At 38.4% G+C, this 27596-nt stretch overlaps 1 protein-coding gene across 1 annotated transcript; it reads right to left on the bottom strand.

Annotated features, from left to right (window-relative positions):
* Nucleotides 1-17: 17 nt before the first annotated feature.
* Nucleotides 18-27596, bottom strand: vwa3a (von Willebrand factor A domain containing 3A). The gene is made up of 33 exons (XM_036565729.1): nt 27550-27596; nt 24243-24288; nt 23291-23411; nt 22943-23070; nt 22321-22401; nt 21611-21665; nt 21402-21503; nt 21078-21184; nt 20176-20301; nt 19879-19987; nt 18955-19017; nt 18722-18853; nt 18047-18185; nt 16924-17027; nt 16588-16668; nt 16363-16460; nt 14971-15090; nt 14716-14790; nt 14308-14449; nt 12294-12486; nt 11222-11292; nt 10834-10995; nt 10168-10234; nt 8873-8977; nt 8628-8725; nt 8345-8497; nt 7099-7207; nt 5702-5846; nt 3920-4064; nt 2330-2481; nt 1280-1403; nt 293-390; nt 18-152 (listed from the first exon to the last, which is right to left on the bottom strand). The coding sequence occupies exons 2-33, from the start codon at nt 24266-24268 to the stop codon at nt 116-118; spliced, it is 3468 nt and encodes a 1155-aa protein (XP_036421622.1). The 5' UTR covers nt 24269-24288; nt 27550-27596; the 3' UTR covers nt 18-115.

The following is a 27596-nucleotide window of genomic DNA, read 5'->3' as shown; positions in this document are numbered from 1 at the left end:
GTGCGCCCACACAGCGGTAATGGAACAGTAAACTTTATTAAATAAAGCTCATGATTTAAGTTTGCTACAGTCTAAAAAATATGAACTTGGTATGCTCTTGAATCCTGTACATTGGTTAGACTGCTTCTGGATTCTTCGCCAATATAATTTCCCTGTGGAAAAAAAATGAAAGTGAACTACAGCATGAAAAAGACATTACTATGAACGTCCAGCAGTTCACATTTACTCACGCAACATGCTTATATGGATATATAATCAACAAAGAAGAAGTAATCATTAAATGCTACCACACCTGAACGCTTTGGCTTGTTTCTGGAACATTTTCAGCTTTTCAATCTCTTCTCTCAGTCTCTTTAGATCATCACCTTCAAATGCTGGGAGTGTTGAATCCTTAATTTGGGAATACAGGTCTTAAGTCGTTCAGTATAAAGTACATCTGTGTTTATCTTGTTTTACTTGACTCTGTTGAACACCATTCTAATATTTTAGACAAATGTATCACTAAGTTTACTTTTAAAAATGATGGTTCTTTAAGGGTTCTTTAGTAAAGAAAATGGTTTTACATAGAAGCATGAGCACTCAAAGAACCCTTTGTATAATTAAAGGGTTCTTTGCATCGTTAAAGGTTCTTCAAATTGATGAAGAACATGCTGTAGATGGTTCTATGCAGAACCGTTTTTTTTAAGTGTTTTATATAGCACTACAAAAGGGTTCTATTGTTACGATGTCAAGCTTATAACAACAGAAGAACCCTTTTTGGTGCTATATAGAACCCTTTTCAAAAAGGTTCTACACAGAACCACGCACAACGCATTTTCCATCAATCTGAAGAACTCTTTCGCAATGCAAAGAACCCTTCAATCATGCAAAGGGTTCTTGGAGTGTTCATGGTTCTGTATAGAACCATTTTCTTTACTAAAGAACCCTTAAAGAACCATCTTTTTTAAGTGTGTAGAAAATCCATACATACTTTTAGCAAAGAGTACAGTCTTATGCGAAAGCTTTGGCACAGTCATGTTTTGTTGAAGTGAAACATATAATTACATATATATAGAAACGTGAAAATGCTATGGCTCATTTTATATCTCATATTTTTTCCAATATGTTAAACTCAGCATATAAATCGAAACTGTGCACTAAAATTTAGCAGAAAAAAATACCATACTTAAGTTTGTTCCGTGTAGAGGAACTTAGAAACTCAACAAAACTGGGTACAATTTTGGGTACAATACTGGGTACAATTTTGCCTTCAAACTTTGAACAGCTTTGTTCAGTTCACCTCTACCTCACTGAAGCCGCTGGACAGGAGTTCATTGGCTGCGTCTGAGTCTGTTTGTGAAGGCGCTTGATGAAACCGGCCTCTAGTCTTATGGGCCAGGCTGTTCAGAAATTCCCTGGCTATGCTGTCAGGGGAAACAGTGAATACAATGTCCAATTACACATCACAAATGCATAGAAATCCAGTGCAGCCATTCATTTTTTTGTTCATCTTTTTCATCTTATGTAAAGCATAGTTTATTCTTGAGTCTTTGTCCCCATTAATTGTGCGCCCAGAATAGCTAGCATGACCATGTTGGACAAAGCAGAATTAATCAGCATGTGAAACTGGGCCAATAAAGGGTGAAATATGTTCCTATTAATGTTTGCTTGCTGAAAATTAGAAATTAAGCTGTGTTTGGTGTTCTTTACCACAGTAGCAGAGTTTGACTGGGCCAAGAGCAGGGTCACTTTTCACAGCAGCAGCAAAGTTTGACCGTGCCGCAAGCCAGGATACTTTTCAGTGCAGAAAGCGGAGTTTGACTGGGACATAGACCAAGACATTCTTCACTGCGGTAGGTTTGACTAGGCTGCAAGCAGGGACACTTTTTGCTGCAGAAGCAGAGCTTGAATAGGCCGTGGGACAGGAGACTCTTCACTGCAGCAGAGGAGTTTGACTAGACTGTGGGTGGCGAGATTCTTCACTGAGGTAGTGGAGTTTGACAGAGCCACGGGCGGGAAGATTCTTCAACGCAGTAGTGGAGTCTGACTGGACCCTGGGCTGGGATACTTTTACTGCGGTAGCAGAGTTTGATATGAGCCCAAGCTGGGTGACTTTGCAGCGTGACAGCAGAGTTTGGTTAAGCCACGAACTGGGTGACTACATTGTGGTCGGGAGAGTTTTTCACCTTGCTAGCTGTGGAACTGTGTGTGAGTGTGTATGTGTCTGTGTGGGTGTATGTGTGTGTTTTGTTTGATGCTGATTTGTAACACCCATTCGCCACAATCATATTATTCTGATTGGGAAAAAGCACCACCACCACCAGAAAACATAAAGCATATTGTCGCTCACCTGTCCTGGCAGTTGAGTGCGATGGTGTGGACAATGATGTTTTTCCCAGCGGTCAGTCTCTCGGCCTCCTTCAGCACTAGACTGCAGCTGCAGTCAAACCTACCATCAGTGATCAGGTATACACCCAATGAATCTTCAAACGCACACCCTGCCTGATGAAAGCATTTTACAACGGACGTATTAAAAAACAAAATCAAAAAACAAAATACATTACTAACAGGTGAATATAAGATTTGATTTGTTAGCTCAAAGCCTACTTAATAAAAGTATGTAAAAACAGAGTAAACAATGCATTCTAGGTAATTTACTATAAACAAAATGCAGAAAAAATATCTACTTTCCTGAATACAAAATAAGCTTATTCTTCAGTCAAAAGACTTTGCAGTGGACCACTCCCATTTGACTGTGTAATTCATTTAACTTTAGATTTGTTGAAGTCTAGAAACTGGACCCAAATGTAGTCGATCACAATAAGGCCAAACATATTAGCAGAGAATACAAAACTCTGTAATCCTCTCGCCTTCACAAAGAGAGGACAGAGATGGTTCAACTGGTAAAATCTCGTAAGATCAGATCTGTTGAAGAATCCATAAATAAAAAGGTGCATTGTGTTTGTCAAGTTTATTGTTAAGTGATTCTTGTGACTCACAATACTCTCAAAATCTAACAACGCAAACCACTAAGAGAAATTTTAAGGGGCACAGTTGGGCTAATCGAGTGTACGACTAGTGTCCTGATGACAAACAGTTTTTCATTCATTTCAAAATAATCTGAGTTTTTGTAGGTCCCCCTTCAGCTTTAATGACAGGTTTCACCTGAGCTGATCTGGACAAGTTTGTCAAAAAGCCAAAAGAGTAGATTAAATCCTGAGATTCATCTGAACACGAGCTTCAGTGAAAGAGATAAAACTCAAAATAAATGTGACCTTTTTGTACAAAAAGTAATTAAAAAAATATTCCAAAATTTTTAAACTTACTGTTGCTTATTTGCAGATAAAAATCCCAGATATTCATGTGGTTTCAGACTTGTACCCTGCTGTATAGCTGGTGCTGAAAATCTTTTTCTCTATAGACTTTCATAATGAACTTTTACTGACACAATATTTTTTTTGTTCTCAAATGACAGTTTATATTTAATATTAACGTTTGTATTTAATATTAATGTTTGCTATTATACTACTTTCTTCTCCTGTAGTCATTCGGTTTTTGGAGCCAGGTTTCTAGAGTTTTTTTTTAAAGCTTAAAAAAGTAGACTTTCTTCTTTGTATCTTGCATTTATTTTTTTTTTGGTTAGTTTGTTTGTTTGTCCCTGTATCTTGTGTTCTGGCTTTTATGTCATTGCTCATGCACAAGCATGGACCAACACAGCTGGCTGTGGTCATGACTACCAAGAAGAAGATGCTGCATGAGCCACTGATTGCTGTTAACACATCAGTTCTCTGCATCTCTAGCATGCTCAGTCACATGAAAATGATGACTCATTGGCTCAAATTTTGTTCTTGAAGCAAAAATGAGCACAGAGCAAAAATGGCAAGTTTAAGGACTCACATCTGTAGAGGTACATGCACCACTAAGGTACTAATGTTTTTACCTGCAGTGCGTGTAAGGTGGAGGTGCTCCCGTGGGTGCTAAGCTGACCCAGCCACTGTACCGCCTCTTTACACCTCTCCTCTGAGGCCTCCACCAGCTCCGCCTGCCACACCCGGACTTCTTTGGAGAACGCCACCATGCTAAACCTGCCCCACACACCGCAAGGTTACATGTTTACTAACAGCAGAAGTAGCCGGACACCACACACAACCCCGCAAACAGACCCACGCATACACTGCACATACAGGACAGGGCATAATATTAGCAGGTCCACCCACAGGAAGTATAAAAAGAGCTCAGTATTTGCTTTATCATTCTAATCCCATAATACAGAATGACAATTAGCATTACGATAGTGCTCTAGGTAACCACTTTTTTATTGCTTTAGCACAGAAAATAAGTTTAGCTTCTGAAAGCATATTGTGCAAAGCTTAAAGCAGTGGTCTGGACAAAAACAAATTTACTTAAAAAAGGAAAAGTACATTGAAAAGCTAATAACAGAAGCAGCAGCTGTCCTAAATCCTTGATTTTGTCCATACTTTGGTCCATTTATTCAGATGACAATATGTAAATATATCATACAGGGTCCACATATGCAAGTCTATTAAAGCAATAACTTCTTAGGCACAATAAAAAGCAGAGTAAAACATCCTTAACCATGGTAAAATCAATGTAATGCACAGCCAAGTAACTTAATACTTTGAAAAAGAGTGACAACATGAAAAGATAAAATACATTTTTTTTCATAAATAATTCAAGTTATAATTAATCTAAATAAGTAATTCTTCAACCAAAAAATGTAATTCCTTTAGAGTATGCCAAGCAACCATGGACTGCTAAAGCAGAATAAAACGTTCATCATTGTATATTGCGGCCATTTCACGAACCTATTGATTTTTGGTCATACAGTTATGTAAGTATAATAATATAGCAGTGTTTAATGCAAACATTTTCACCTGGTAAGTAGTTTTTGCTCACCAAATTATCACCGCCACAATAGTTCTAATGTCCACTAGGGCTTACATGTGTTTACCTGTGTTGTGATAGCATCAAGCCAACACTGCCTCACATTCCCCCACATTTTCCCACACTGGATTTATTACTACTTAAGGCAGATCCAACCCAGACATAAATATTTAAAGCCTGTAAGACATTTAACTAACATATTCTTTACTTTTTACATTACAGCTTTATAGTAAATAATTCTGTAACTACCTCAGTTAAAAGCCTACAAGTACAAGCCGACATCAGTTTAGCCCAGTTTGTTTAGGCCTAGTTTTTGAGAAAAGAAGTTTATTTAAACAAAATTAGGTTCTTACTTCACCTATCAGCACTCAATGGTTCATGTGAGCAGCATAACAATCTATTCATAGCACAATGGGTATAAGTGACTAGGAGCATTAATACAGAATTCAACTGTTGTGAGGCGGTCACTGTGTGCATCTATCAAGTACTTTAAAACGGCTTCAAACACAGTTCAGCCAATGAAATTTTAGTCGTTTCGTGATTGACACTATTTAACAACACCACAGGGTTTAGGCAAGTTTATAATGATTTAGACATGCAGATTGAACAATGCTCATTGGTGAAGTGGAAACTTCCATTTCTTGTTAACTACAGCTGCCTTATAGCGTCATATATGGTTAAAAGGAAATTTTTTTTTTGGCAAACCGTTGCTTTAAATAGGCACAAATAAGACTGTCTTTGTATTAGCGGAAATGGCATTTGTCACATAGTGATGTGTATATTGCTATTTATTTTCTGTATTATGCACAAAGCTCACCTCACACTGTTAGTATGCAACTGCTCCCAGATCAGTGATACCAACTCTTTCTGTAGCTCGGGCAGACAGGGGGCCATGGAGCCAGACATGTCCAGAAGAACACAAACAGCCCGCTCCAGGACGCAGCCAAACATACGTCTGCTGCCTAGAGGAAAAGATAAAGCTTCAGTTTTTAGAGTGCTTTGGTCTGGTCTGCAGCACATTTAATACAGGGAGCTCTTGTGCACTTCTCTAACGTTCTACGGGAGTATTTGGTATTAGGGTCGTTCAGGGTACTATAATAGTATTAGGAATGTACAGTACTGTACCAAAGTCTAAGACAACCCTTAATCTAGTCAATTTCCAGTCAAACCAGGATTAAGTACAAGTTATTCATTTTTCAGTGTCAAAAAAATACAAAGAACTACAGAAACAACCAAATATCACATTTTTCAGTATTTAGTATGTTTACCCTTTTTGCAGATTCAATTTTTTTCAAGAGACTTGCTCTCAGTTTTTAAAGAAATCTGAGGGATATTGTCTCACACCTCCAAAGTTCAGTCTTAAAAACTGATTGCATTTATTGCTTTTCACAATCCAACTAATCCCAAACACATTCAACGATGTTTAGATCCGGGCTTGGTGGTCGGTCCATTGTTCTGAGAACACCAGCAGCTTCTTTGTTTCATTTGTAATGTTTCTTTTTTGTTGTTTATTTAATTTTCTCAGTAACGGCTTCTTGACAGCTACACATCCTTTCCGACCCTTTCATAACGATGAACTGCCTTCTCAGAAATATCTACTGAAAAATGTATAACCTGTATTTAATTGCTGTTTTGACTGGAAATTAAATAAATGAGGGAAGTTATTAGGGGTGTGCATATGATTATGATATTATGACAGTATTAAGTATTAAGGGTGTAAAAATGTATTAATGCATTGTGATGCAATGATATGATGGTGGCTGTATCTGTATCTATTTTGGAACAATTACAAATTGATTATAATAATATTCAATAAAGTATGTGTTCATTTTTGGCCTAAATAAATGCTAAGGCTGAACTGTGCCAAAACAACTGAATCAAATCAAACAAATGAGATCTGAGAGTGCATGATGAACTGAATCATTTTGAATTGAATCAGTGCAGGGTCAGAGATTTACACCTCTATTAAGTATATGAAATGCTCAAATCATGTCTTGGCATGCAGTAACTATACTGTACAGTTTAAATGTTGACGTTTCCATGATCACAAATCTTTAAGCAACGAAGTGAGCATATTGCAGACTGAAAATAGTTTTAAACATTTTCTCACAATAACTACACAAAGTACTGGGAAGTGGATGGATTTTGGACTTTTACTTTCATTCTGTTAGTGCTGTGGTTTAGTCTAGTGTTCTGTATTCTGTAAACGTCTACCTGAGAGCAGCCACTGCATCCTCTGAGCATAGCGCTGCAGAACCCTCTCAGTCTGAAGCAGGTACTGCTTTAACTCTCCTGGGCTCAGCAGCAGGTGCCGCACACATCCCTAACAACATAGAAAGACAAACTATAAATACTACATACAACTGCATACGCAACCATGTACGTATCAGTAACGTCAATTGTACAACATGACATCATCTGGGCCAGGATGCCTGACTCAGGCCCTGGAGGCCCATTCATCTCATTAACAAATGATCAACCCCTTCATTAAGGCTATCAGCTGTGTTAGAACATGAAAAACACTAAGCAGTGCAGCTGCTTTTTCCTTCAGGGCTAGTAATAATTTCACTCGTCTCCATAGTACCATAATTAAGTAATTTAAGATTCAAATCCTGTGTCCATAGTTTTTTCCATCATAGTCTTTGAGATATACTATACTCTACAGAATATACTCTAACACTGACAAACTAACTAGCTACTCATCCGTCATAAATGAATAAGGAATTATAGGGATTTTTCTTTTTCAAAATTTCTGCATAATTCAACAGTTAATTTTTAAACAAAGTCATTCAGAGTAGTTTGAAATGGGCTGTTTTAGAGAAACTTACCAAGTCCGAATTTTTCAGAGGTCTGAACAGTTTAATGCTTCTAACAGAATGTTATTACATAAAAATATTACAAAAACACAGCCTGATGCCTTTTTTATGATGATTCGATGACAAGGTTTCGGCTTAAAATACGTTTTTAAAATACATGCAGGGTGAAGAGCTAAATTCAGGAAAGAAAACCACACCCAAAGAAAATAATTTTCTTTACCATTGTTTTACTATTATCAACATTGAATGTAAAATCATTCGAGTGTAGGTTCTCTGGCTCATTTTGGATAGCAAATAAAATGGTAATATTTACATTGTTGATATCATGATCCCACGGCTGTAAAGAAATCAGAGTCTGTAAGTTTCTCTACAACATATAATTTCATGTCAGACTTCTCTATATGACTTTATCTAAAGCTTAACAACTAAATTTTGCAGAAATGTTAAAAAAAACAGTGGAATTCCCCTTTAACATGGGCTACACATGGCTACTGTTTCTTATGTTATCTACTTTCCTTTGCCTTATGCTTTGTTGCTCTTCAAACAGTTCTGTGATAATGTAGACTAGATTTGTTAAAGAATCAGATTACATTCTGGCTATTGGATAAGTGCAATCTCTACTTTACACTACTGTTTTGACTTACATTTAGTTGTACACTGGGAAATATGGTGCAGTACTTTGCGGACACGCTCTTATTGACGGTTCGCACCAATTTCTTACGGTGGGTGCACTCAGGTCCAGACACTAGCTTGTGGAGGTCTAGTTTCAGACTCCTAATGCCAAATTGTTTCAGCCACTGCAAGGAAGCAAGCAAAAACATGCTCACAAAAAGCCAAGAGGTACTAAAAATCATAATTCAATTAACAATTCCATTATTCAATTAATGCTTAGTAGTAACATACTTAAGACACTATTGAGTGCAGTACCTGTTTAGTGGAGCAGATGTCCTCATGTTTAGCAAGTTTAATGGTGCTGACTGGCTTCTGCATGCTCTTCGGTTTTAGATATGTCTTAAAAACTGCACCTAGAGTACATAAAAAAACAAGTTAAAGTAGAATAACTATTCATTTAATTTCTTGTCATTTGATATGCAGATGGACAGGCCACAAAAAACAACTATTTCTCCTCTGAATCAAGAAAGTGGAAGAAGAAGAGGCACTGTGGGACTTACCCAGTTTGCCATTCTCCAAGTAGAAAACAGAATGGGATATTTTAGCCTTCTTCTTGTTGGCAGAGTTTACTGGCCTGGCTGCTTCCCAACTGTTTACTGGATGTGCTGAAAACAGCAACAAAAATACCCTTAAAAATCCATACACAATGTGCCCTCCAGGAATGAAAACAGGTTTTTTCATTTATTGCAAGTGAGACTTTTGAAAAACAGCACATCCAATCAAATAAGTAAACTCTAGACAAACTATAGACAAACGCTGTATGTCCAAAAGTTAGAAAACATCTAACATTTAAGCTGTACTTTAATTTATACATTAATATAATGAATAGAATGGGTCGCTCAGAAGCAGCTGCATATAAGCCTACGGTCTCTATGCCCATTCCCAAGCATCAGCTATCGAAGTACAAAGCCCCCCCAGCACTGGGCTGTGGAGCAGTAGAAACACCTTTCGAATGAGCTGAAGTGGTGCAGAACTAATCATCCAACATCAGTACCTGACCTCGCTCTTGTGGTTGAATGCAAACTAATCCTCACAGCAATGTGGCATCTAGCGTTGTGCTAGTCATTCAGAAACCATAAAACTATTTCACTGAATTTATGAGAGGTTTGCCATTTTATTTACTGTCAAAAATGACCTACACAAACCTACATGTGTCTTCAGAGTTTTCATATGTAATGTTGAGGACGTTAAAATATGAAAAAATGGTTACTGTTTCTCCTTACAGCACACTACATATACCTCTCCGCCATGAATGGGTTTAAGTATATTTTAGGCTGAAACCGTATCTCAAAGCTATCATAAACAATGTCTTGGTCATTTTGTGCAATAGCTTTCTGTGAAGTAGCTTTCAGAAGCATTATATGCTTCACACATCTGGTTCCTCTCACCACCTCTGAAAACAATTTTCTCTGTCACATCAACCCACTCTGAATGACTTTGTTTACATCTTAACCATTTAGTTAAGAAATCAGTTGCAAAATTTTGAGAAATCAGTAGAATTCCTATTTAACAACCAAATCACTATCCTGGAGATACTCAAAGAGGTTTTAGACAGAGACAAACATGAGTAAAATTCTGAACTTTTGCAAAACGTAAAAGTGGTAAATTTTATTATAACAAGCAGCCAGATGTAATAACAGTCTCAGTACATGAATTTATTATTAATCTTCAGTGTATTTGATTTCACAAGATTAAGAAGATCTTTGTGTAGTGTTTGGTGCCACTTTTTTCCTTTTACAGACTGGACCACTGTAAAAGGAGCTTAATTCTCCTGAATGGTCACTGTGTCACTCACCTGGAGGGATGACAGCTTTAGCACTGTTTGGCCTCCATGTATGTGATCGCTTCCCCTCCTTACTTCCCTGTGAACATAAATCAACACTGCTTCTTCATTAAGTATCAACAAACTGCTGTTAAAGGGGCTGTCAACTGATTTTGTTAATTGGTTTATACTTTTAGCTACAGGGTCCTGCATGAATTTTTAGCTGTCAAACAATGAACAATATTGGTCAATTTGACTGAGATTTGTTTGTGTTTCCTCTGCTGGATTCAGCTGGATGGGACTGTACTGAAAGATCCTCATGTAATGTATTCCTTGTACTAATCAGAAAAGGCAGCTCTAGCACTTTAAAAAACACCCCTTAGCTGGGGTAAAATCCAAATAACACACAGCTCTCTCTAAATTTATTTTATTTCATATTTATTGGGTAAATATAACTTATCTAACAAATGTCTAACATCTAAAATCTAACATTGCCTAAATGACTTGTCTTTCATAGTCACCTAGCCACAGTATACTTTAGCAAATGCCAATGCAGTTTGGATGATTCCTACTTGTGTTAGATGCTAACACTTTCCACCATGGTTGCCATAGTCACTTCAAGGTCTGACTTCTGCCAGAAAATAAAAGCTTATGTGTGTGCAATTGACCGATGTTTGGCAATACTGCAGATGCACTGACCAGCCTGGCCAAGCTGAGTAGCGTGGGTCTTGGAGGGGGCAGTTTGTGTCTCTGTGGCATAGCCTGGGAATATAAGGCTGGGCTGCAGCATTCCTGAGACTCGGCCTCTTCTGCATCCTTGCTGGAGCGCCGCTGAACCAGAGAATCCAGTAATTCACAGCACTGCAACACAAAGAGATTATATACACAGTACATTACTCAGCATTACCCCTTTTAACAATAAACATTTAATCATCAATAACCATAAAAATGGCCCTTTTTTATTTAAGTGAACCTTGCATTAATCAAAATTACATAGTTAATGTTTACATTCAGTATGAGTTCACATACAGGTCATGTTGGACACAGAACCCTGCTGCATGTTCCTAAAATGGCCGTCTAGTCTCACCTTCTGCCAGTAATTAGCAGCCTTCTCCATTTCTCCAATTAGGACAATGACGTCATCACTCTCCACTATGCCTGTGGGTTTAGAGGACAGGAGTGAGGCTCATATTTTCCATTCCACATTACTACCCTGCAAACACAAGCAGCTTGTTTGTTTGTTTATTTTGAACAAGTATCTGATTTGGCAGCTTTGCTAAGGGCTGTGTTCTTTTCCCCAGTAGTCATTTTCATTACCAACGTCAGTTCCGCTAAAGCAGGCAGGGTTCAGATGCCCAGTAATTGCAATATTGTGCTGTAGCAATGCCAGAGCCTTTTTATCCTGATAGTAATCACCTCAGCAGACCTCACTGCAGGTGCATGTGTGGTTAAGTAAGGGTTAATTGCACCACACTTAGCTCTAACAAGGTGAAATCATTAGTGTACAGAGCGTTCCATGTCTTTAATTTCTTATTTCTCTGGGACAGGTGGAGGCTCTTTGTTACCAAGATTTTCTAGTTGTGTAAACCTGTTCTTAAAAGAGCCCATATTTTACATGTTTCTTGTATTTTATGTTCCCCCTGAGCTCAGCTTATGGCAGTTGTTAGGTTTGCCACTCTTTATCCCTTTGAATTAAACAGGTTGGTTTATTACTGTGCCTTTAGGACTGATATATGTAAATCAGCTCTGTTTTAATTGACTGCCCTGTATTGTGCCTTTTTCAAAGCAGTCCAACCTGAAACACTGCTTATAGCTCCAGCATGCGTGGGTGGAGCTAAACTGCTGTAAGCTGAATAGGCAGATATATGTAAATGTGTTAGTGGGTGACAACAAAAACACAAATTTCAAAGTAGACTGTTTTTCCAGCTTAGTTTCCAGATATAGACTGTAGTGGCTGGAGAATGAATGGTACATTTTGAAACGTTCACAGCGTGTACAAACTACAAACTCTATTTTAAAAATAAGCAGATATGTAAAATTAGTTTTTCCATGATATGGGCACTTTAATAATCTTCGTCTACATGGAACTTGATGTTAAACCAAAATTAAGGCCATACTGGCACTTACTGCACTGTCGATGATGATCCTCTAAATCCTACCTGTGTCAGTAATCCAGTGAAAGCGGCCATTGCCTGCATGTGCTAGGCCGCGCAGCACATGGGCTGTCTCGGCCCACGTCACATAGCGGGGTGCTAGGCATCGTAGCGGTTCGTTCTCTCCAGCAAACAGACACACGTGGAGCTGCACGCCTGAACCACTGCAACACTCTATCACATCATCAAAGGTGGTCTCCTAGGGATAAAAGCCAGGACACACAATTAGCCACAAAATACAGCAACAGCTCAATGAGCTTGTATTGTGCAAGTTTTCTTCTTTTCTCAATACAGGGAACGACTGTTTGTGGTAGCCTGTGGCTAAAATACATTACAGATGCAAAAGATTAGATTGGGATTAGGTTGAAAATTAGGTTGCTGTGTTAGAACCTGCATAAAAAACAATGCCAGTGCCAGTGTCTGCATTAGGCTTACACTGGTTGTGTTTGACAGATGAAGGCAATAAACATAATCACTTGAAAGAGTGTGCTTATGAGCTTTTTAGCTAGTAATGGATAATAGCTGGAGGCTGCCAGTGAGCATTAAGTTTGTGCTCATGCCAGGTGGTCCCCACTTACTTTTATTCATCATTAGCCACACTTTAACATATATGGCTAAATGCTTTCACAACCTATAAACACCACAGACAATCATACAAGACAGTGCAGCCTTTATACAAGCTAGTAATAGAAGTATGGTACTAAAAATAGAAGTAAGATGCCACGGACACATTACATAATTACTAAGTGCAGGTGTACAGAAGAGATGTAACCACCAGAGGGAACCAGACGGCTTAAAAGATCAGTTTGTGATTCTTAATTCCAAACCATCCTGTTTTTCTCCTGTATTTCTCCTATGTTTTAACCTCTATCCAGCTCCTGATGGGTAACTTCTGTTATTCTGAGCTGTTTTATTCTGGATTTTAAAAGTGCTCTCAAACTGGCTAAAATTATTCCTTAGGCTGGCTTTACACTATGAAACTTTAATCCAACTTTAGTTCTTGAAAGCTGCACAAAATTAAACTACACGAACAAGTTTACTGAACCAGCAAACAAAATTTCAGTAATGCATCAGGTGATCACGTTAAACAACATACGTTCAAGTCACTGATTTCAGTGGACAAGAAAATAAAAGAGATGGTTTGTTTGGCAGTTGACTCCCTCCCCAAGCTGCATAAACTAGCCAGCTAATGCTAATGGCTGTTTAAATGGCTGCTTGTGCCAGCATTTATTCTTCTTTAGCCTACTGATATCGTTCAAAAGATAAAAGTTATTAAAGAAAGAGAGAAAGGGATGCAGTCCACGATGAACTTGTGCTTCCTGGACAGAATGAGTAAGACATTAAGGAAGCTATAACCTAATTATATACTGGTTACTTAAACATTAACTAAGGTTTAACATACACACAACAGATAACAAACTCAATTACGTAGTAAAGAACTCACTCTAGACAGATATAAATGACATATAAATATAGAATAAAATAAAGGCAAAGACTGTTGAAAAAAATTATGACGATAATAATGCTGCAAAAATGTAAATTACATTTTGCAGATGACTTTGTAGTAAGAACAATAAAGTGTCTTAAAACTATGAAATCCTAATTTGGCTAGTCAGTGGAGTAACTGAGTTGAGTGCAACTCTGATTGCATTTTTAATTTCTCTGTGTAAATGTTAATTTGCACAGAAATTTGCAGGCAACTAATTGCATGCAATTTTCACCATGTAAAGCCAGCCTTACACCACACGATCATATTTATCCTACCTTCATCCTCCTATTCCCAACTTGCTAATTTAGTATTTCAGCTGGGATACTATTAATGCAAAAATGCCAAAAAAGGCTGAGAGCAGTTTAAAGTTTGCCTGGACCATTAACATGCACTCAGATGTAAAAAGATTACTGGCCTATAGCAACTTTTGCTATCAGTAACATTTGCATTTTCACATGCAGTGGCTGAGCACTTTGATACATGCTTACAAATCTTAAAAAATTAAGCTGTAACTTTGAGTGCAGGTCTTACAGGGTCCTGGTCTGGCATGCCGGTGGTGAGGAGATAAACTCCACGAGTCAGAGAGGAATCACTGTTTGATTCAGCTTCTACAGCATGCTGAATGGCAGCCAAGGTGTTACGGCCCCCTCCACACTCTAGACCCTGAATCCACCTAAAGAGAGAAACAGACACACACAGAGCTTATAATAAGTGTGGGTAGGAAGGACCATAACACCTTAACCTCTAAGGGTTGACCCACAGTTCAATTCCTCACCCTCATAACTTACAATATAACTACATAACATATATGTAGGTTCCAAAGTAGTCAGTGAATAATTCATATCAGTTACTGAATAATAGGCTTAAACAGGCCTGAACGTATGAGTTTAATTATCTGCGGTTATTATACAGCTGGAAAACAGAATCAACTATACAAACTGCCAGACATCCTGAAGGTTTTCATGGGTGGGGGGAACCATTTGCTCCCTCCATGGTTTTACATCTGATCCAAACCTGTGAAGAAGCAAAATAACTGTTCACATACATTACACTAGATAAAATATGGCCTCAACATAGCAGGTATAAGTTACAGAGTAGTGTAATATTTCATTTCAAGGTGTATTTGATTTGAGATAACACAAAAAAAACAGAAAAACAGAAAAACAAATAAAAACACTCTAGTTTGAGGCCTACACTATGACATTGAAGCTGTGTGTGTTGGGCAGTTGCTCCTGCAGTAGTAGGTGAACAGCGTGCTGGATGTGCAGGTGGTAGTGGCTATTCATTTCAGACATGTCCAGCAGAACCTGGACCCTACACAGGGGAACAGAGTCAGTGAAAACCTGCAGTAAAATTAAGCAACGGAACAAAATCGTGAATGGCTTTGATGATATTTGTCTGGCTTTTATACAACAGTTTAGAGAGTAAAAAAAAAATAAAGCACTCAAAGAAGCCACAAAATTCAAAGATATAGTTCTGTGAAAAGTCAGAGACTACTCTTCATTTATTTAATTTCCAGTCAAAATAAAGTAAAAGCCATTAAGTAAAAGTTATTCATTTTTCAGAAGATTTCTCTGAAGAGGATTAAATAAAAGATAATCCACTTGCACAAGCAAGAGTAAAGTCAAAGGAAAATGACAGAAAAAAACAGAAGTTTCTAGAACGGGAGAAAAAAATGACTCCTACTGGTTTGGAATGAAAAGCTGCTGCCACGTTGGCCCTTTGCAGACAAGACTGGTGACCCCTGATATAGAGAAAATGGGATTCATAACAACAGTGAGACCTGGTAGCCAAAACTATTACCATCAGATAAAAGTATGTGAAGCTTGCATCTTTGAGAGAGAGCAGAAAACCAAGCTTCATTTCATCTGTAGGAAACCACCTCTGAGAATGTGTCAGAGCTTCTTGCTTCAGATCTGAAAACATTTACTGGCGTTTCTGCCTGAAAGGGATGTGTAGCTGTAAAGAAACCATTACTGAAAAAAGGGAATGGACAAAAAAGCAAACTCAAACACAGAAGCTGCTGGTGCTCTAATAATAATGGACTGAATGTCACTGAATGTGTTCAGGATTACTTGGATCATGAGCAGCAGAAAAAGAAACCAACTTCTAAGATTGAACTTCAGAGGTGTATATATTTGTTGCTAATTTTATGTTAAAGCTAAGTTTTTTGCTTTTTTCCTGACACTAAAAAACGAACTTAATGGCTGTTTTAACTGGAAATTTAATAATGAATGGTGCTCTCTGACCTTTGCACAGTACTGTAAGTTTCAATCTTTGTCAGTTTCCAAAACAGTCATTTAACCACAGGCTATGACCACTGCTGTTACTCACAACTGGTAGTTAGCTGAATGATACATGTTATGATGAAAAAAAAAACCCAATCAACATGTGCGGTCGGAAGAAACTTTTGTATAAACCTTATAACAGCACACTTATTATAAATGCCAACTGTACATATTTGGGCAATTCAGTTTAAATAAATTAACACATATTTTCTGAGCTCTTTTCAGGACAGCTTTATGAATCTATCACCGTGAACCTGGCCTAACAGGTGAAGAACATATGAAAAATATTTTGTCTTACCTCTGCTCACATACTGTTCCCCAAATCTGCCTGCTGCCAGTATTGCTCAACCACACCACTCTGTCCTCCAACACACGTTCAGCCTCCAACAGCTGCTTCTGATAGAATAAGAGAGAAAAATAAAAAACGAAAGTGAGAAAGCGAGACAAAGTGAAAATGGAGAAAGAAAGTTAAAAAGAAATACAGAATGATACTCCCGAATAAACAACTTGGTCGCTGATGTACCTGATAATTCTGTAGCAGGGATGGGTCCACATGCACATTCTTCACTGTTCCATCATGCCACTCAAACTGGACCATAGCTTTCTGTAAAGTTAAGAAATTCAAGAACTCTTCAGTTTATAAACAGTACATTACACATCTTAGAGCCATAGAACAACGTTTGTTGATGGCTGCTGTCTCTTGCATACAAAGCTTGCTCTATGAATATTAAAAGAGGAATGTGCCCTTTAGTGCTATGCAAAACTCTATTCTAGATTTTGAAAATCAAATTTTGAAGATTTTGTTCATCTGAAATCCCTGATGATGCCTTTAAGCACAATGTAAACACTGTGAACTAACCTCATGCACTGTTGAGTGGACAGTCTTTCCCAGAATGGGAACAAAGCCCTCTAGGGGGGAGTAGACATTAGGAGCCAACACCTGGTACAGGCTAAGCTTCTTGGCTACAGACAGAAAAGTACAGAAGCCTGCAAGTCAGTATAGATAGCACACAAGTACAGAAGCACACTCTTCAGTACATACTCAACACATTTCTACATAAACAGCCTTTCAGAGTAAATCCTAAAGGACTGGTATATAATACCATAACTGGCATATAATACCATAAGGGGCCCAAATTTGTGACCAATGGATCCCAATTGTGTCTGATGACACACTATAATCTAGTACCTATAGAAAATCCTGGTTCTGCATTATCTACATATTACAGTCTGTAAGTAATTAGTCCGTGCCACAGTTCTTATTGTTTTGGCTCTGTACTCCATGAGCCCAGTTGAACCACCTGTATGTGAGTTCAAACATAGGCTAAATTTAAGTTAAGGTTTATGCATTACTAAATCAAAATGGGTTTAACTGCACAAAATAAAATTTCAGTTGGGCTTAGCTGTTACTAAATACTTACATCCACCTCTAAGCTGGTGTAAGTGTTGGTGAAACCAGAGAGATCCACATAGATAGCATAAAGAAGACAAAAACATGACCCAACATTATCACTAAGATAATTTTGCTAAAAGCACTAAATGCTTTGGTGTAACTTTCAGCTCCAAACAGGGAGTCAATATTTAATCAATTTATTTCAGTCTATTCATGGTGTAGGAATACATGAAAGGTGTTGTACGGCAAAATAGTCCCCAAAGAAAACTTATTTTCTCAGATTTAACACTATTAAAATGGCTAAACTTGCATTATAGACAACGCAACCTCTGGTTCCTATCACCAATTCTGGAAAGACAAGTTTTTCTACAATGAACCATTTCACACCCAACCACTCTGAATGACAGTTTACATCTCAACCCCTGAATTAATGCAGAAAATTTTAGAGTCAGAATTGGAATTCCCCTATAATCTCATAGTCACTGACATTTCAAAATTACAGCAACTAAACACCATAACTGTCCAGTGTCTTACAGACTGCCTGGTACAGTCTTCAAAACAGATTGCTAAAGGCAGATTACTGTAGTACCTTTTAGGCTGTGGGTTTTGAGCCACTCAGCAGAGGTAGTGGGCAGAGGAGCTGGGGGTTGGATGCACAGAGCAGCACTGGCATCATATGCTTCAGATTTCAGATCAGACAGAGACAGACTATCCAAACCTGTAGAGATCTGCAGAGGCAGCAAAGGAAGAAGAGAACGCAAAATTGGATGTAACAATTAAAGTAAAACATTTCTAAATGCCTGATATGTCGCAAGTCATCCTCTAAGATCCAGCACTGCAGGTATGCTTAATGTACCAAAAGTCAATAAGAAAACATGTGGTGAGACAGCTTTTTTATGCATCAAAATAATTTAGTGCAGTATATAAGTTTAGAATCAGCTAAAAGATTTTTCTATGTCTTATTATTTCTGTGATTGTCACCAAAAAGTATTTCTCATACATCTTCTATTGGACCAAGTTATTGTCCCAACAGAAATCCTGCTTTGTGAACCTTTTTTTATTCAGCTCAATAATCAAGCCATTCTTAACTATATCAATTTTTTCTGAACAGCACTGAACTAAAGCTGTCAAGTGAACAGAGTTTGACCCATGTCTGTCAAAAATGGAATGGGAAATTAGGAAAGGTGACTACTGACTTTAATATACGTTGTTAATTTTTCAGGATCTTTTCATGTATGGTTATTTCCTCATGGCTAAGCATTACCTCTGAAACAACACTGACAGTCATGTCTTTAAGTTCTCCATGTCGCATTGTCCGAATGTGGTGGAGAACGTCTCTAGCAGCTTTGATCTCAGCCCACAGAGGCTCCAAGTCACTACTGCTGTCCACCACACCCTAATGCAAGCAAACATGTATGTTGATACACAAACTCAATACAATTCATATAAAATCAAAACACAACATAATAGTCTAGTGATTACATTCATTCACATTACCAGTGCAGCAGAAAACAGGTGATATCGCCCTTCTGTGACTTTAGCAATGTTCTTTACAGTCTCCTGTAACGGATAAAAGTAGCCATCAAGAAATCATTCCACTGCAATGTTTGTGTGAGGAAATTCAAATTTAACAAACTTCCCCAAACCCAAATGTAGTCAATAAGCCAAGTTGGTGTCAGACGTTTGCCTATTTAGACTTGCACTACAGCTACAAGGCTAATGTAGCTAACAAGTAATGGAAGCTTATGTGACAACAATTAGCACTGTGCAAACTGCATGTCTAAATGATGTCTAAATCACCTGCCTCAAAATGTGTCTAGTTGTTAATATCTAATAGACTTGTTTATGTGTTTTTTGACACTGGTTGACACACTTTTATGTATAAAAACGAACAACATACGGACACAATTCAAGTTTCAAGATGGCTGCCACTCGTGTTTATAGCTATGCAATGTACTTGGTCCATTTTAATAGATGGCTATTTATAAAAGTGTCACACAGTGTCAAAAAACAAAGAAACAAGTCTATTTGAGACTTTTTTCCTCCCCAATATTGTCACTGCCAATTCCAACCATTAGCTAGGTCTCTCCCGATCACACAATGCAACCAAACTGGGAAGGTGAAGGCTAGCATGACCTTTCTCTGTGACGCCGCATTAGCTGGACAGATCAGCTAACTTCCAATTCTGTTATATGAGCTAACAGACGCCCACGTTGGCCATGGCATCACCAGGGATTGAACTTGTGATCTCACAAATCAATTCAGCCTCGTAGCTCCAGTGCAAAACTAAAGAAGCCAACCTCAGACACCAAACATGTTTGAGCTGATCAATTTTATTTTAGATAAGAGGAAAATAGAGTACATTTGACTTTTCACTGAACTGTCATTTTAAATACTGACATTAAAACAGTTAAAACTCACAATGGCAATTGGACTGCAGTTGTCATAGGCCACTATATGGACAGAGAGCTCCTTGTCCTGCATGCCTTGGGCCATGTAGGGAAGTATATTATCTGGATCCTGGTCAGGGCTGACAGACAAGACATATTTATTGAAAGCTTACACAGTATAACCAATCTAGTCAGCAAGCCAAGTTCTGTCAATCCTCGCCGGTGCAAACTGATGCAAATACTCAGAAGTTTGATGTTTGTGATTGCAGCTGAGGTGAGAAGAGGAAACCAATGTCTGAGGGATCTGTGCGTGTTCATGGTCTCTCACCAGGAGCCTAGGATGATGAGCAGGGAATCGAGCTGTGTGTGGCTCCAGGCTCTCTCTAAAGCCTGCCGCAGGTTACAGCCTCCACTCGGCCTCAGCTGCAGAACCCACTCCTGAGCCTCCTGAAAACTGGGACACAGACAGTCATGCAGGTCCTTTCTTATGCTCTATTCTTTGGGAGCTTACTGAATCTAAACATATTGTATAGCAGTTTTCAACCTGTTGTCTGTGGTGGTATGGCTAGTGGACCACAATTTACTGTGGTATTACAATTTATTGACATTCAACCAAACAATTTTTAATATATTTAATATTATGGTTGTGGTGGCGGCACGGTGGCGCAGTGGGTAGCGCTGTCGCCTCACAGCAAGAAGGGCCTGGGTTCGATTCCCGGCCGGGCGACCAGGGTCGTTTCTGTGTGGAGTTTGCATGTTCTCCCCGTGTCTGCGTGGGTTTCCTCCGGGTACTCCGGTTTCCTCCCACAGTCCAAAGACATGCAGTCAGGCCGATTGGACACGCTAAATTGCCCCTAGGTGTGAGTGTGAATGTGTATGTCTGTCTGTCTGCCCTGCGATGGACTGGCGACCTGTCCAGGGTGTATCCTGCCTTCCGCCCAATGACAGCTGGGATAGGCTCCAGCACCCCACCGCGACCCAGAAGGATAAGCGGTTTAGATGATGGATGGATGGATTATGGTTGTGGTAATTACTTGCAAAAATATCTTTTTGGAAAAATCCTAAACCTAAGCCATAATCACCATCAAAAGTCAAACATTTAGTTACAACTGTACTTGGCCCTTAATGCTGAGATAGATTCTAAAACAACCAAGTGATCTTCTATTGCACTTTCTGACCATAGTACATGAATTTTGCAAAAAACGTAGTGGGGTGTCAAATTAAACTCACCTCAGTGGGGTGACAGCTCTTGGTCTGTCCCACAGGCTGCTGACCTCTGTGCCAAAGGATAGAAAGTGCAGCTGCTTCTTTAGACTAAACTGCTCCTCCATAAGAAGCTTGAAAAGAAAGCCAAGCCAGAAAAGGTCTAGCACTCAATTACTTGAAGATAAAAACAAGCATTTCCTCTACTATAAGAAAAAAAATCTGATCTCTGAAACATAACAAAGTAAAAACATTCTTTACATGTTAAAGTGGGGTTACAATAGAGTTACAAAGTTTTCTGATAACAGTGACAATATTTAAATCTGAAGGAATCACGTTTTGGTGCCTCACCAGGAGGTTGTGCTGTAGATTCTTCAACCTCTCTTCAGAGCAGTTTACAACAGATGAGTCAATAAGAACTCCAAGTCTGATTCCTTTCACCACCCCAAACATCTAACAGGCAGTAAAGAACGGTAAAGGTAAACGTAACTAAAGGATAAACAACTGAACAGTAACTCAAGTGAGTATATATTCAATCTATTAGAGACTATTCAATTTACCTTCCTGCTGCCGTGAGTGAGCCACCGTATTCTGGCATGGTACATCTCAATTGCCCTGCTCAAACAGTAAAAAACAATTACAGACAGTTATCATGTGCAATTTGTCAGTCACCCTCTAACCCAGGGGTCATTAAATCTGATCCTGGAAGGCCGGAGTTCATCAGTTTAGATGTGTTTTAGCAGGAAACTTTCTGAAATGTGCCAGACTCTGGCCTTCTATGCCTGGAACAGATGACCTCTGCTCTACCTCATTCATCATTGGTCAGTTTCTGACCATAGGATCGCTGCTGACCAGATATTATACATGTGGTGGATCCTTCTCAACATAGCAGTGACACTAAGATGGTAGTGTGTGCGGTGCTGGTACAACTGCATCAGGCACAGTGGTCCTGGAGTTTTTACACACGTCAGTATCACTGCTAGGTTGAAAACAGTCCACTACCCAAAAATATCCAGCCAAGAGCAACTCTGCAGTCAGAAACTGTGAGAGGTCAGTGTCAGGACAAGCTGCCATATATTCAGTGCTGTAAATCTAAGCTGTTCACCTTTATTGTGTATAAAATGGGTTACAGTAGTAGAACTTCAGCACAAAAAGCCAAAAAAAAAATCAGTATTCACTAATTAGTGCTGACCAGCTGCTATTTATTCACACATCTGTCTTTATAATGATCTGAAAGGTCCTAAAATCTGATCAGTGACCTGCCACTCACTGGTAAAGCTTCATCTCAAAGCCATCAAGTAAGTCAGAACCGATTTCCAGCTGTGTGCAAACCTCGTCCTCTCTCAGAGACCTGTGATCAGCACAGACACAGAAACAGACAAGCAGTTGTTACACTCCCCAAATCAACTACTGAGACAAAGCATTCAAGCTCAGTCACAATGACAGTAGGACTAAAAGATTTTACCATTTTTATCACTGCCTATATTATTAACAATTCAATAATAAATTAACATTTTAAAGAGGAAATTTAATCTAATAACACTGAGCTTGTGAACATCCTATAGAGGAGTTAGACCAATGAGAAGCAACCAATCATCCATGTGCTGTGACATTACAGCCACAACTAACTGGCAGTCTGGTGCACTGCATTCAGTGTTCGAGCCTCAAGCTAGAAAAAGTAGATGTACTGGTCTTCTTGGCCAAAAAACAGCCCTCAATGTATGATGATAACAAAAATCTGATAAATATACTTTGCTATATTTGCATATTTTTTGCCATTTACATGTATTATAAAAAATGGACCAGGTGGCAGAGGGGGATTGAGGGGTTCTGAGATCACAGGTTGGTAGCAACCAGAGATACACAAGTCATTGTTTGTAGAGAAGACTTACATAGCAGCTGTTGAGCAGTGAGAGAAGAGGTGAGACAAACTGAGCCCACAGCTCTCCAGACCGCACTCCTCCAGCCACTCCACTGAGCTCTTCCATTCATCCACACCCTCCCTCTGCTCTTGCTGCCTCTGCATAACATGAACAATAATGCACCAGGCAGTAGTTATAGAGCCATCAATACTGGCCCATACACGACAGACGTAGCATTAGTAAAGAGACAGTCAATATGCATATTTTTGTGTTGTTTGTTTTATAATCAGAAATATTTCTAACTGAAATTAGTTGAACTTAAAGCTTAATTAAATCTTTCATGAGTTACAGGCAAAAGGAAACAGTAGAAGCTGTAACCTTTAAGCTGGATGTTTCATTACTATTGATGGCAAAGAGCTCTTCATTGTATGGTTTTACTGAGGACACTCCATCACCCTTGTGACCAGGCTTCTTACTGCAAGGCATCGTGGTTGTTGACCTGCAGGATGAACAAACTAATCAGTCAACTAATCAGAACTTTACTAATGGCATAGCAGTAAAAATAAACTAATACAAAATAGTCCTAACAGCAAGCAGCACAAGCAAGTGACAACTAAACCAAAACACTTCCATTAAAATCAGTGAACTCTGCAACAGCTGCAAGCGGAAGAGCACAATAAGATGTCCCGTTTCTATTTTTGACGTCGCATCGCTCTGCCATTCCACCTGAAAATCGATGAGGAGGATGTCTCCAGGAAGCGGAGAAAAGAATGATCTCTGCGACCCTTCCAGTAAACAATTTGGAGAGAAACTACCAAAGTGCTGGCAGTTAGAGGTGATACTGTTTGTTTTGTGCTAGCTAGTTAGCTACCTTGCTGCCCACAATGTTATTTAGACTAACTAAAAACATCACCCATTATATACTTTATTAAATTTTTATTTAACTATTAAATACATGCCCCAAACCATAACTGGACAGCTCCGTCAGTAGAGCAGCTATTTCCTGATAGGTCTGTGGTTTGATTAGCTATGTTTTGTACTTGACCTTTCCAGAAAGGTATCATTAAAAAAAAATCACTGACCACCCAAAAAAAGACAGTCAGGGAGGGGCCCACCAAACATTTGAGCCCATGGGCCAATAACTTGATTATCCTGGCATGGCAAGAGCACACCTGGTTCCACTTGTTCACTCAGTTAGTCCGCTTTAAACAACTAATTAGGTCAGTTCCTGCTTTGTTGGAATGAAACCTGCAACCATACCAGACATTTGTGGAGAAGCCTGGACACCCCTGCTTTAAGTGAATATTATATAATTAATGTATACACATACCTGAAAGACTCACTGCCTTGAGCCATCCTAGAGTGGTCAGAGATTTCTGAGAAAGAGAGAGAGAGAGAGAGAGAGAGAGAGAGAGAGAGAGACAGAGGGTTGTTGATAGCCATACTCACACATGTATGTTGTTTTTTTACACAGCAGAAATGAGAAACGCCTGCAGTCAGGATTGATCTGTTCAGAATTTTCCAGGATAGTCCTGGATTTCACTGTCATGACTCATGGTACTGAGAAGAGCATCCCCAAATATTCTTATCAAGTCATCAGGTGTCCAGGACTTTTACAGGACTGAGGTGACAGCTTTACCTGCAGTCTCTTAAGAAAGATTCAGTTTCCATTGTGGTAAGTTTTCCTAGGGGTCATCTCTGTCGCTAAGAAAATACCACACACATGGACACACCTATCAGCAACATAACACTCTCAAACATTACAAAAGTAATGTATGTTATTTGAGACAGTGAGCCTCCTTCTTTCAAGAAACCATGTCCTACATTTGTCTTGAATTTTACTTTTTACCTGAGGTTCACGTATAATGTATTTGTGGTTTTATGTACTTAGAAATAGTCATAATTCATTTTATATGATCGTTTTCCAACCTCTCTTTATCCCTTAGATATAAACAGGTTGTTTTTGTTACTCTGCCTGTAAGATTGATATATGTAAATCAGCTCTGTTCTGATTGGATGCCCTGTATTGTGCCTCATTCAAAAAGCAGTTCAGGCTGAAACTTCAGCATGAGTGGGCAGAGCTAAACTACTTAATGCTTAATAGCCATTTATATGTAAATGCTTTGTTTTTCTTTATTTCCATACATGAACTGTATGGATGGGGAGTGAATGGTAAGTTTTAAAACTTTAGCAACTTTAACATATTATATCAAACTCTTTTGTTTCAAAATGTTGAGGTAAATTCAGTCTTCCATGATTTGGGCCCTTTAAGAGTTTGGCAACTCTTAAAGGGCGCTTGTACTGAAGCTATGAAATACATTTCAGTCTAAAATGATCAAAATGTCTTCTTTATTTATTTGGTAGTCCCTTTTAAATAAAAGCAGCTAAATTAATGCACTTTAATGAATAAAATGACAATTTTAATAGTCAAAAAGATTAGAATCTTTAGTCATAGTAATAAATGCTATTTTATTCAAAGGTGGGTAAAATAGAAGGTATTTTAAGATGTTTCATTCAATGTTTAAAGTTTTGTGGGAACATCAAGAAGTCATTAAAGGATAAATAATAGACTGTAATTATCTATTCCTACAATATATAATATACAATAAATTCCTCGATAATCTATCTCAAGATCTGATCATCACTTTTTAAACACAAGATATTTAGATGTTAATTTCATTATAATTTCATTATCAAAGTTAACTTTTTCAGTTATTATGGAATCAGTCCTGTTTATCATTCTGGACACATTTAAATCGTTTTCTTTTTTTTAAAGACTTCCTAATACATAGTTGATACTTATAAAGCTGTAGAGTAATAACAGCAGACTACTGTTATTTTATACATGTATCTGAAAGAAATTGGTTTTATGTTATTGAAAATTGTGATTCCAAATTTTTGAACAGTAGTGTTTGCAGATTGGGCGGAAGGCAGGAAACACCCTGGACAGGTCGCCAGTCTATCGCAGGCCCAAGCCCAATGACAGCTGGGATAGGCTCCAGCACCCCACCGCGACCCAGAAGGATAAGCGGTTTAGATGATGTATGTATGTATGTTTGCAGATTAAGAAATGATGTCAATTTTTAACATATATGTGACACATTTTGAAAAACTATATGTAGTTGCACTAACTATATGTAATATAACTATATGTAGCTTTTAGTCTCACTTTGCCTCTGAAATAAGTGATGTAGCCACCATGTGCAATGTGCTGTTTATTGTGATACTACTACTGAATAACCTTCTTACTGTCTCAAAAGGGAATTCCACCGATTTCTCAAAATTTCTGCATAATTCATTGGCTGAAATATAAACAAAGTCATTCAGAGTGGTTTGATGTGAAATGCTTCATTGTAGAGAAACTTATTGACTCATATTTCTTTACAGTGGTGGTGATAGGAACCAGGGGTGGCCATGTCTACAACACAAATATAGCCATTTTATTTACTATCCAAAACCACCAGTGAACTTACATGTGTCTTCTGAGTTTTTATATACAATGATGATGATGATGATGATGATGATAAAATAGTGGTAATTCTGAAAAAAGTTTTATTTGGAGACTATTTAGAACACCTTTGCACCCCTCCACCATGAATAGATTAAAATAAATTGATTAAAATATGTTTTGGGTATAAGCTTTATCACAAAACTATCATAAAACTACAGAGCCCTGCTGGTGACATTCTGTATAGATAAAAAATTATACATGGCCATGACTTAGAAAGGAATGGGAACGTTGCCATGCCTTAATAAGTTGTGGCCACGACTTAATGATCTCATTCCCATACCTTACTAAGTTGTGGCCATGTATTATTTTTATTTATACAGGATGTCACCAGCAGGGCTCCGTATAAACCAATGTCTTAGACATAAGGCTGAGTAATTATAACTATTTCATGTACTAACTTTCTGTGAGGGACCTTTTAGAGACATTAAATACGTCAGACGTCTGGTTCCTATCACCAGCACTGTGAACAACTCTGCCTCGGCAACTTTCTGTAGATCAAATCATTTTACACCAAACCACTCTAAATGACTTTGTTTGCATTTTAACCATTTAATTATGCAGAAATTTTGAAAGAAATCGGTTAAGTTCCCTTTTAAAGTTTCTGTGATAAAACCCTTTCGTGGAGCTCCTGTTCCGTTAGCCATGGTCTTATCAGATAGAGCTGTTTTTCGGATTCCTTTTGCTGGAGGACATGGGTTTATGTCCATCCAGAGAGAGAGAGAGAGAGAGAGAGAGAGAGAGAGAGAGAGAGAGAGAGAGAGAGAGAGAGAGAGAGAGAGAGAGAGAGAGAGAGAGAGAGAGAGAGAGAGAGAGAGAGCAGTTTACACGCCTGAACTAGTTACATGTTTAGTAGTGATGTATCAGTTACTTCCCTACACTGAAGATCTGGAAAATAATGTGAATTACAGTTAGAAACGTCTGACGCTACACGGTGTCGTTGAGACTCGTATCGTTTTATCGTGTTGACGTTTCTACAAACACAGTGAAATATCGATATCTTACCATTATTAAAACACGAAAACACTCAGTGAAGAGTCTGAAAGGAGTTTACTGCGCAGCAGTGTCCTAAAACTGTGCTTTATGGTGACCAAAGTCTCAGAAAACGAACTCAGAGAAGTCGGCTAACCTGAAGGGAGCAGCAACCGTTGTCACGAGCTCGCGCGTCAACGACGC

Source organism: Colossoma macropomum, unplaced genomic scaffold (genome assembly GCF_904425465.1).
Source record: "Colossoma macropomum unplaced genomic scaffold, Colossoma_macropomum, whole genome shotgun sequence".
In the NCBI taxonomy this organism is placed as follows: Eukaryota; Metazoa; Chordata; class Actinopteri; order Characiformes; family Serrasalmidae; genus Colossoma; species Colossoma macropomum.
Note: the sequence above shows the minus strand (reverse complement) of the source record. Positions and strands in the feature narration are given on the sequence as shown.